Source organism: Ictidomys tridecemlineatus, chromosome 12, assembly GCF_052094955.1.
Source record: "Ictidomys tridecemlineatus isolate mIctTri1 chromosome 12, mIctTri1.hap1, whole genome shotgun sequence".
Taxonomy (NCBI): Eukaryota; Metazoa; Chordata; class Mammalia; order Rodentia; family Sciuridae; genus Ictidomys; species Ictidomys tridecemlineatus.
Genome location: NC_135488.1, coordinates 18,804,989 through 18,816,728, shown reverse-complemented (window position 1 = coordinate 18,816,728; position 11,740 = coordinate 18,804,989). Strand labels below are relative to the sequence as shown.

At 37.6% G+C, this 11,740-nt stretch overlaps 1 protein-coding gene across 1 annotated transcript; it reads right to left on the bottom strand.

Annotated features, from left to right (window-relative positions):
* Window positions 1-951: 951 nt before the first annotated feature.
* LOC144369090 (mitotic checkpoint serine/threonine-protein kinase BUB1-like) lies at window positions 952-11,740 on the bottom strand. Its single transcript, XM_078028142.1, has 9 exons — window positions 11,625-11,740; window positions 8,070-8,129; window positions 7,828-7,966; window positions 6,385-6,581; window positions 5,443-5,486; window positions 4,743-4,843; window positions 4,036-4,088; window positions 3,761-3,945; window positions 952-2,573 (listed from the first exon to the last, which is right to left on the bottom strand). Exons 1-9 carry the CDS (start codon window positions 11,648-11,650, stop codon window positions 2,305-2,307), a joined length of 1,074 nt encoding a protein of 357 aa, XP_077884268.1. The 5' UTR covers window positions 11,651-11,740; the 3' UTR covers window positions 952-2,304.

The following is an 11,740-nucleotide window of genomic DNA, read 5'->3' as shown; positions in this document are numbered from 1 at the left end:
CTGGACAGCTTAACAGACCCTGTTCCAAGATCAAAAGCAAACCAACAGAAAATGCACTGATACTATAGCTCAGTGGTAAAGTAACCCTGGGTTCAATCTCTAGTACTGCATAAAATCCAAAATGACTTGAGGGAAAATGATTTCCTTCCTAGAACAGTTCTAGTCAAATCATCAACCAGTGTGAGGGTAGAACAAAGACACCATTAGACAAGCAAGAGATCTCAAAAACTTAACCCAATACATGCTTTTTAAAAAAGTTATGAGAGATTGTGTACCTTTAAAATGGGGACCTTAAGGAAAAGCAATGGCATGTGAATCAGGGATATACCACCAGAGAGAAGCAGGAAGAACCACTCCTCAGAGGCTCTGGGAGACATCTGGCCAAGAAAAGGGAATGGGAGTACATCTGATGTATTGGATGTGATTAATGAATATTTTAAGTTTCTTCAGAATTTGGGGATAGATGACTGATAAGTAGCAAGAAAATACATAAAAACAAAACAATGTGACAATTATTTTAACAATTGCTTATATCTATCAAGGGAAAAAACAAGTTATATAAAAATTGAAATAAACATTAAAAATGAAAAAACCCAATAGAAAAATAGACAAATCCATCAAAGTCAATTTATTTGATTGGTACCAGGGATTGAACCCATGGGTGCTTAACCACTGAGTCATACCCCCAGCCCTTTTTATTTTGAGACAGAGTCTCCCTAAGTTGCTGAGGTCAGCCTTGAACTTGTGATCCTCCTGTCTCTGTCTCTGGAATCACTGGGATTTTAGATGTGTACCACCACACCTGGTTTTATGGTCAATTTAAAGAAAAAAGAAGACAAAAAGCCACTAAATCAATTAAAAATGTCCAGTACCACTTGTAATTAAAGAAACAGGTGGTTGAAAATACTTAGGATAACTAACATTATCAAAGTGTATGTGAGAAACAACTAATTTTATATACTATTGATATGAGGTAAAATGAAATTTTTTAGAGGACAGTATTTTAGGTGCACAAACTTCAAAGGCAACAGTTGTACTTCCATCTTTTCTAGAGAAACAATCTTGTATCATGTTTGTAACAGTCTCTGTATGATGTTGGTACCTGCCCTGCTGTAAGTATGACAGAAGACCATGCTGCAGTGGGTAAACTGGGTCTCTGTGCAGTAATATTGAAAGATCTATAAGATATGTTTGTAGAAAAAGCAGAAAATAAGTCTTATTTATATGGAAAATTCAGCTGTGTTCATTTTTATGTGTGCTCATGCATAGCATATATCTAGAAAAAAGATAAACTTCAGCAATTAGCACTGAATAAGAACATTCGTGGATATTCATGTATGTTTGAGTCTTCCCCCGACCCGTGTGGGCAGCTGAAATTAAGGTCACTTGTGTGAATTTCCAGGGACATCAAATAAAACACAGACACACACTTTACCTTTAAACAAGCTTCAGGACACGGCTTTTCTGCTCTCGGCCTCAGGCTCCCCAAATGGGGGAGCAAGAGAAAGTCACCAGAGGCTGGCGAGAGAGAGCAAGCACATTCAGAAGTGGGCTTTTATTGGGGGAGACCCTTATTCTTAGAAAGTTCCATCCAAAAAAGGCCAGAAGGGGCAGGGTTACAAGAGACAGATGAGTGTAATTCAACCCAAGGGGCCATGGAGCAACACACCTACATCTGAAGGCACGCCCTCAACTTCCTGGACCGGGGCAATGTCCAGGTCACTATAAGATGTAGTGACTGGTCAAAGCCTCTCGGCTCCAGGATGGAAGGTGCAAATCATTCAGAGTGGCTCCCCATAGTTGGGTATACATACTTATATCTAGTGAATGTTCTGGCATAGATTTTGTGTATATATATATATATAACACACACACACACCTTTCATTCAATATTAAAAAAAAATCATTGCAGTCATGAATTTTCTATCATTTTAAAAACATGCATTTAAATAAGCTATACCTTTAAAGTATCCTATGTCATAGACAGACATATACAATGTGGAAGATTAAGCAAATGTAATATAGCTTAAATTATTCCCAATCTCTCCCATTCATAAATAATTTCAAGAAAATATGTGGCTGTAATATTCATCCCTATTTCTTCTTCCCACACAAGACAATGGCAAACAGAAATATGTCTAGATGACAAATTATTGGAAGTCTATAGTCATTGTATGAAAGCCAGAAAAAGGACGCTAAGTGCTAATGTGTGAATATATAAGCATGGACACACACATACATGAAACATCAGCCCTCTATTCTCTAAATTCCTTTGTTCATTCTTCATTTGAATGTCTTTCTGAATCACACAATTTTAAATTTTGGAAAGTTACTAGCTAGAATTAACTCTAAAACAGGGCCTAGAGAGCCAACAATCCCCACCGCTGGGCACAGGACGCCCAGGTCAGAGCATGTCTGTACCTTAGGCTTTTCCTGGACACTGGGCAGGTCCTCCTGGGACAGCTCCACCACTTGATGCAACTTCTTATGAAGCTCATCCATTTTCTGCTTTAATAGCTGCTCTTCAAAAGCATTTGCTTCTTTCTTTTTCATATAATGTCTGTCTTCATTTACTTAAGGGAAAAAAAAAAGGTTTATATGCAAAGCTTAAATTCAGTTCATCAGAGGAATACATAACAAATGGATAAAGTCCAATTTTAAGATGGCAAGTCCTATTTTAAGATGGCAACATTTTTTAGTCTTTTCCATATTTACAATCTTTATATGCCCTTAGCACAGTAACTATTAAATTCAGAGTATAAGTTACAAAAATTTATGATGATCAAGTCTATCTGGTAATAGCACAGTATCTTATTAAATGCTTCTCATAAAACAATTGGGGTTGTGCTAATCATTTGAAAATAATTGATCATTTTAGTTTTTAAAAAAGATACGATTCTCTAGGAAGTAAAAGTAAAAGAGCTGGGGCATCAAGCATGCTGTCAGTCACACAGCCCAAAATTGGCTCATGAGACAAAGTAGACTCTGGCTGGACACTTTCAGGCTGTGGCATGTGAAGGAAAAAATTATCCAGGCATAACTCAAAATGGATCCTCCAAGAATACTGACTGACTTTTTGTTGTTGACCAAATATGAAAAATAATGAGCAAAAAAAAAAAAGGCTCACGGAGTGCATATGGTCCAACACTATAGACAGTATAAAAGTCCCGAGTGGAGCAAGGGTCCATCTTCCACATGGTTATAGCAAGAGCCAAGTGCAAACGCTGGTATTAAGGCACACCCTGTTCCCTGTAGGGAGCAAATCTCAGTCTACTCTGCAGTCTCTATGACTAACCCTAACCCTAACCCCTAAGACAACACTTTGATCAGGGGTCTCCTTCAGTATGTTTTGTTTGTAGTAGGTACAGAACTTGGAAAATCTCTTCTGAACTTCAGTTCCTTTCACAGTACAAATGACTTACAGCTTTAGAATAACTGTATACAGAAGTTCAACTCCATACAGATAATATTGAAAACATTTAAAATACTATTTCACTAAGGCTAAGGTGACACTGGCATGAATATCTAGCTCAGGGCTGGTTCAGCCATGGGCTCGGCTGTCAATACGTGAATACAAGTCTTGAACAAACATAGCTGCTACGCTGGTGTTTAACAGAGACCGCTAGGCTTCTGACAGGACGAGCTAGAGACATTTTTTGAAGTCTTTCAGCATAGTCAATTATTTGACCAAAAATGTAATTACTCATTATTTTAACTGACATAAAAACAACTCAAAATATAAGACTATAAGACCAAATACCCCATTGTTCATGCTTCCTCCGTTGATTGTATTTCTGGGCTCTCAGTTCTTCAAAGGAAAATTCTGATTCTCCATGAATAAGTTTTTCCTTCCAATACATAACGACCTGTTGAACATCAGCTCTGGCTCCTGAAGATGAGGGCACAGAGCACTCTGATTTAGAAATCACGATCACCCTTTGTTCCCTATAGGGGAAAACACATCACTTACAACAGTGTATGGAAATAATTCTGGAAGGAAACTAAGTAATAAAACTATGCAATGATTGTACTTGCATATTTGACTCTTTATCACAAGCTGAAGGTATTGCTCCAGACACTTCTGAACCCTAAAATACAGAAAACAAACAGAAGCATTAACTTACTAAAAAGAAAACTTCACACGAATTACCTCATAAATCAATATGACAATACATGAGTAGAAAGGCTTCTTAATCTCCAGTAGATTTCTACATGTTCTTGGTAAAATTTCAGTTAATAGCTAAAGCTTTAGTTTGCATCATCATTGGTAGTATAATTTTTGCAACAAAAAGAGCCCATAAACCTTTATAAAAAATCCATTAAAAATTTCTTCTGGTATTACTGAGGTTGTGGATGCCAACAGCTGAAGCTCTGGGTTTTTAAACTGGCTCCAGTTGGGTATGAATCAAGGTAGGGATCCTGGGCCTATGAAAGAGGGAAGCAGAACAAGGAGGAAGAGGATCTTGGTAGGAGAAAAACTGCTGGGGAGGAAGTGAACAGGAGAGGTTTATGGAGGGGGCCCTTAGGTCCCATAACAAGTTATATTTGTGAGTTGAGTATAAATTTAGGTTAGATGGCCACGGGCCCAGAAAGCTGACATGGGAACGGGCAGCTGACATGGATGTTAAGTCACAGGAAACAAGGTTAAAGAAAAGAGATGCCAAGGTGGATACAGAAAGGAGCCAGGAGGACCGTTCAATACCACTCCTAGTTTCTGTACAACCTATAATAGTCACCATTACCTGATTCTTAGAGATAGAGGCTGAGTTCTTTCCTTGACTTGATTTTGATGGTATCATTTGGTTTAAAATTAAAGCATTATGCAGAGGTTCTGAGGGCCTAGCTATAAGGGAAAACAGGATAAAATAAGGAGAAATAAGAGAAAAATCACAGTAACCAAAATTATCACACAATACATCCCCTTGATCTTTCAGTAAGCAGCACAAGAAATAAATCAATTCAATCACACTGCCTCAGAAAATGGAACTAAAATATTTTGTAAGTAAGTATTTTAGAGACAATTTCTGACCAAATCAAAATGTTCAAGAAGTACTCCAAATAACTGTAAAACTGGTTATTTAATAAGGATAGGATAGTCAATGCAAATTGCTGAAATGTGGTATTTATTTCTAAGGGAAATAAAGCCCTGCCATGTTTCCTAAAATTGCCATCAAATACATTTGATTCAATTCAGAACAGATGGAGTTCAGAGTATCTCTTTTTGATTTTGTTTTTTAAATCCCCAAAATAGAGTGAAATCATCAAGTAGATTTGTCTCCTTTAAAGTGCATTATTACCAAAGTGTCTTCCCCATTACCTGAGACAGTATAGTTTGGTTTTTGTTAAATACTAGAAGGATTTGCTTTTTAAAGGGAAAAGAAATCAGCAAAAATTAGCAACTAAATTACCAACAATCTGACGCTGCAGAAAGTATTATTTTACCTTGAGCTGGCAAATGGGTTTCAGTGAGACGTGTCTGAAATAACCTAAATGATAGAAAAGGCATTAGTATAGATTTTAAGTTTACAGTCTAATATATACTGTATTAAAGTAGAAATTAAAGGTAACAGCTTACTATATGTTAATAAAGACCAAGGTTGAAGTAATATAGTCAGACAAAATGCTAGGAATATTTTCATATTTGATGTACATATATTAAAAAAATTCCTCAAGTCTGTAAATGTTATAATAGTGTTTGGACTCCTACTTTGGTTATTTTACCCATTTGGAACAAAATGAATATTAATATTTGGGAGAAAGAAGTGAAAATACAAAGCTTAGACCACTTATTCAAAAGGTATCTAGATCCATTACTGCCCATGCTCTGTGAGGACATCTCAAACGGGCCACTTCACAGCATTTTTACACATCAACTCTGTGGAATTATATGCAATTCCTAAGCCTGACATTGGTGAGTAATGCAAGCAAGAGTGCATACTAAAAAGAGAAGAGATCCACAACCAAATGCTAGACCTTGTTTTGCTCTTAATTCAAACAAACTAATGGTAGCAAAACCATTTTACATGATGGGGAAAGACTGAAAATTAGGTGATACTGAAGAATTACTTTTAATTTCATAGGTGAGATCATCTACTAAGATTCTGTAAGAAATAATCTTTTGGAGAACTTATAGTAATAATTGGGATAAACTATTTAGCTAATTCGAATCTCCTATAAAAGTCTTTAGCACAGAAAAAACATGATCAAATGTAATAATTATGGAAAGTAGGTAACGGTAACATTTCTGAGCAGTTTCTTTTCTTTACTCTGTAGTGACCAAATTTTCTACAAGGTTTCCCCATAAAATAGATAACAATACAATGTAAAAGCAAACATTTCCTCTCCAAGTAGGAAATGCTAGGAGGAGCTGTACGTAGAAGCTACCTGTATTGCTGTTGCAAGAGCTCTTGAGGTTCAGCCTGGTTTTGAATTCCTCTCCGAAACACAGCACTGGCCTGCTGCAACTCCCCCTGGGCTTCCAGATGCCCTGCCCAGGAAATGTACAGAGGAGATGACTGGATTCCAATCCCCGGGTTGTACAGAAACTCAAAAAACTGATGTGGGTCACTGTTGTATTCAGCCTACAGGAACCCAGAAGAAAAGCACAGAATAACAATGAGGCAAGGGTGGAGGAAAGATGTTAAGAGCTGGGCTGGGGCTGTGGCTCAGAGGTAGAGCGCTTGCCTAGCATGTGTGAGGCCCTGGGCTCCATCCTCAGCACTACATAAAGTAAAATAAAGACATTGTGTCCACCAATAACTAAAAAATAAATATTAAAAAAAAAAGATGTTAAGAGGGGTGCAGTTGGATAAGAAGAATAATTTCTAATGTTTTAGAGCATAGTAGGGTAACTATGGTTGGCAAATAATATTTCAAAATAGAGGGGTGCATGCAGGAGACAGAGCCAAACTGGCATTTATGAATGAATGTTCCCAACACAAAGAAATGATAAATATATGAGGTGATGGATACTGTATCCCATAAATGTGAACAATTATTATGTGTCAACTAAAAATTTTAAAAATATATAAATACCAAAATAAATTAAAAAACAAAAAAACAGAACTGCTAATCTGGGTCAGCCCAGAATCTAGCTGGCCCTCCACCTTTCTATATTTGTGGAGGCTTGAGGATATACTATGTAGGCGAAGGTGTGTATGGTTCTCTGGTCACAGCCTAAGTTAGGATCATTCCTTTCCTTGATATTCAATATCCCCAAAATTACCCAAACTACTTTTCCTTAGATAGTAAGTCTATAAAAACCCATCACATGAAGTATTACTTGTGTCTTGCTCTGAGCTTGCTCAAGGTCCACAGGTGCCTCCAAACAGTACTCTGTAATTCAGTGAACGAATTCATGTTTGCCTTATCCACTCCACTCGTGATTTTTTATATCTCCAAGCCTTTAACTTCCAGGTCGAAGAGATGCAATCTTTAGGCCTGAGCCTTCATTCTCCCCTTAGTACTAAGTGTAGTTTCTGAGAGCCAGAACGCTCCCCACTGTTTCCTCCCTGGAGCTCTCCTGGCACCTGGGAGTTTCCTGCTCATCACGTTTCCTACCCAACAAACCCTCTTTTACTTTTTTGGTTTCTATTCCATGTTGGAACATGTACAAACTTGAAATAAAGGAGAATTTAAAAACTGAATCAATGATTCACTATACAGAGCCAAGGCTATACACATCTCTAGTAATCCAACTTTTAAAAAGTTATGACTGGAAACAAGAAATTAAAATAAAAGGCAGTCTAAAAGATCTTAAAATATAGGTCAAAAAACAAAAGTTCAACATGATTACAGATTTGATTATCGATATGAAAGTATACTCACAAATTTTAAACAATAATTGATGAATCTTGGGTCATTGTGGTATCTCTTCGTAACTAAAAATTCCTTCATTAAATGTTCTAGTAGCATTATCAAGTAGTCTTTATTATCAGGAAAATTCTCTTCTACCCACTGCATATAGCTAGAAAAATATGGATAATGTTAATTTTCCATAGTACAACATATAGTTGGTTTAAAGGAAAAAACAAAAACAATGCCCCTACCCCTCAAATCCAAATACTAACCTTTCCCATTCACCAAGTGGGTCATTTCCTTTGTAGCTCTGCATATGGGCTTCAAACATTCTAGAACAAATAAAAGAATGCACATGAAAATTATGGATAATTTATAAGAGCAAAATATTTAATTATATATGATTTATATCATATATTATGTTTATATTAGATATTTATCATATATCTATATATTGTATTATATTATATAATATAATATATAGGTGATTTATATACCTTAAAATAGAAACCTTAAATACCAACATAAAAGCTATATAAAATTTAAAAGAGCTCTCAGAGGTGGCCAAAAAACTCAAAACAGTCAGTATTTTTCCAGAGGAAAATTCATCCCTAGCTCTATCCCAGGGTCTCCTGCTTCTGTCCCTGGTCCCCAGGGTTGTTAACCACCCTGAGGGTCAGTGCCTGGAAACTTGCTGCCCCTTCTCCTAACAGTGGGATATAAGCTAGACCCTGCTCAGATCCCTTCTCTTGCTTTCCAGGAGTACAGCGGAGACTGAGTTGGAATAAGATCCAATAAGGGCTTGCCAGCAGGTGGATAAACAAGATTCCACAACTGGACACTCTAGATAGAGTTCATTTCCTGGGCCCCAATGTAACACAAAGTTCCTGAGGAAGAAAAGGTGATTGGCAGTTTTCATGAATCAGTCACTAGAATTCCCATAGAACTGTTTCCCTGACTTCCAAATACCCAAACACATCTTTAAAAAAAAAAAAAAAAAAATCAACCAAGCAAAGCAAAACTCTTGTGGCAGTTCAGGTGCTCATGGGGCAAACAAGCAAAAAGAAATCAAATAGTGTCAGGTTACATTAAGTACCAAGAAGAAAAAACAAACCAAATAGAAGGGGTAAGAGTTACTATTTTCAGGAAGGGTGGTCAGGGAAGGCCTGCCTCTGAGGGCACTGACGGGATACCACCAGAAAGCCACAGAGCTATCTTGGGAGAAAACGGTCAAGGCTGAGAGAACTTCAGGAACCAGCCTCTTCCAGGAACAGAAAGTGAGCCAGTGTGGCTTTAGTGTGATAAGCTGGGGAAGTTCTAATTTGCATTTTAAAAGTCTTCCTTCCTCCATGTGAAGATGGTAGGGATAGGAAGCTACTGAAACACCCTGGTGACTGGTGGTGAGTTGGACTACATGTGGGGAATCTGGCACCTCTCTTAGGGCGAGGAAAGGACTTCCTGATGGGACTGTGTTCTGGGTATGAGTCAAGATGAGAAGGTCTCCTAGGTTTGCTATCTGAGAAATCATTAGATTTTTTTTTGAAAAAGGGATTTTAAAGCAATACTTTGGTAAGAGACAAGAACACCCACCTCAAAATACTTCTTTGGCATATTTCAAGGTGGATAGTCAGAGAATTGCAGGCAGAAATGGCTCTGAAAAACTATTCTAAGAAAAACTTGCATGAATTCATATTAGCAAGGTAAACAGATTGATTTTCTCTAAGTCCACCTTAACTCCTCATTTCCCTTCTGTTTTTTATTTTGATGCTCCCAGGGTCCTGCACAGGATAAAATCTGTATACCTTTCCCCTTATTAATCTATTTATTGTCAATTTATTCCACACACTCAATTAAGGACCCTCAGAAAGTAGAGAATCTTAAACTATACTTTATTCTAGCTATCACCTCCACAGACAAATGAAATCATTGTGTCTTAAGACTAAAAATCCAGAAGCCATGATAGGAAAAGCCAGAAAAGTTCAACTATATAGTAATGAAATGCTTCTACATGTCAAATAAACAAAATTTTTTAAAACTTTCCAAGTCAAAAGAGAAATGATAAACTGGAAAAACAAAAGGACTTCTAAAAATTGAGAAGCAAAGTTATAAACCCAATTTTTTAAATGAGCAAAGGGATTAAAAAGCATTTCACAAAGAAATACAAATGGCTCTTAAACTTGAAAAGATGTTAAACCTCTCTCATAAGAGAAATTCACTGTCAATAAGATACAACTTAATCAATAGATTTTGCAAAACAAAAATTTTAAACACAACAAAAGTATACAGGTAAGAAATGGAAGCAAGCACACTCAAATCTTGCTTGTAGGTATCTTACCAATATCTCAGATGGATTTGCTCTTCATCCAGGAAAAACACTTTCAGGAATCTAGAAAACTGATACATCTGGGTATATGCAAAATACCATTGCCATATGTACATTTTTTTTTAAACTACAACACTGTTTGTAACAGCAAGATATTGTCAACAACCCAAGTGTCTGTCACTGAGGATTTTTGGATCAATTATGGTATACGCAATATTAAACAGTTGTCTAAAAAATTTTTAAAAAACGAGTGCTATGTATTGATAGAAATCTCCAAGGATATCTTAGGCAAAAAAAGAATGGAATTGCTCTGCTACATTTCATGTGAGATGAAGGCAGGAAATGTACACATACAGACACATACATATACATACATATATATACACTTTAATAACGTTAAGTATTTATATGTCTAAGAAGAATCGCTTGAAAAAAACTAATAAATAAATAAACAAAGGATATATATGATAGGGTGAGAGTAGACAGGTACAGGAATTGTCAGTGAATACTTTCCAAATCTTTCTAAAACCATACAAATATATTATCTATTTTTAAACCTTAAAAATGATTATTTGTAAATTTGAATCTTTCTCATGCCTCATAACAGAGGAACAAATGCCTATAATGCCAGGACTCTTCCTCCAAAATGTGTAATGCCCAAAGTAATTCATGTTCACACCAACCACATTCTCCAGGAAAATGGCTTAAATACACTAATAATAAATCAACCCGTTCATTAGAGCAAATTAGTCTTTAGAAAGTCAAAATAAGGGCTGAAATACAGATTTCCCTTTAAAAATGGGGGTAGAGGGATAGGACTTCCAAAGAAAAAGTCTTAAAAGATTTTTATTTTGAGTATATTGACAACTTCGGTCTTGTGATCCCCAAATATCTGGTAAAACTAACCCGTTTTACTTCTGCCACATATGATTTAACCGTATCAAAATTTTTTTTTTAATCACCGGCTGGGCAAGTCACACAGGCCATGGGAACTTGTCAACCGTTGGCGGGACGGAATAGATCAGTTTAAGTGCTGTGTACTAAAGACTTTTTAAAAGAGCAGTAGGATTATGAGTAAGAGAGCTATTGTATATTCTCTCCCTCTGTCGTATAATTTTTAAATGAGTGACTTAAGACACGCAGGGCGGGGTTTTGGTGGACTGGACACTCTCCTCCCACAGCGGCGCCCCAAGCCCACGGATAGGTTCCCTTAAGGAACAGCAAGACCTCCAAGGGCCTCCCAAGCTGCCGCAATGCCCCTAAACGGTCCGCATGGCCGCAGATCTCGAGTCGCCAGGGTCTCAGTGGGACCACCCTCTACTCGGTGACTCGGAAGTGGCCCGCAGCCTTAAGGCGAGGGGGGCCCAGACCAGGAACACAGGCAGGTCCGTGCCGAGGGCCCAGGGGCGGAGGGCCAGAGCCCTAACTGTCCCAGCCCCCTCAGGGGCGCAGAGTCGGGGAACATGTGCTCGCGGCGCCCACACCCCACTAGCCGGACACTCACTGAAAGACATTTTCCGGGTTATCCATGGCGAGAGGACGCAGGCCGGCTGCTGGACCACAGACAACGAAAGCTAGTAGCACCGCCGATTTGAATCTCCCGCGAAGCCGCAGTCGCGG

Excerpts from the sequence above, each read along its gene's own strand:
- LOC144369090 (XM_078028142.1), bottom strand. The coding sequence starts at position 11,650 with ATGGATAACCCGGAAAATGTCTTTCA. Across the intron at positions 4,844-5,442 it reads AACCCATTTGCCAGCTCAAG|CTAGGCCCTCAGAACCTCTG; the intron begins GTAAAATAATAC and ends TTTCCCTTATAG. Across the intron at positions 4,089-4,742 it reads CCTCTATCTCTAAGAATCAG|GGTTCAGAAGTGTCTGGAGC; the intron begins GTAATGGTGACT and ends TCTGTATTTTAG.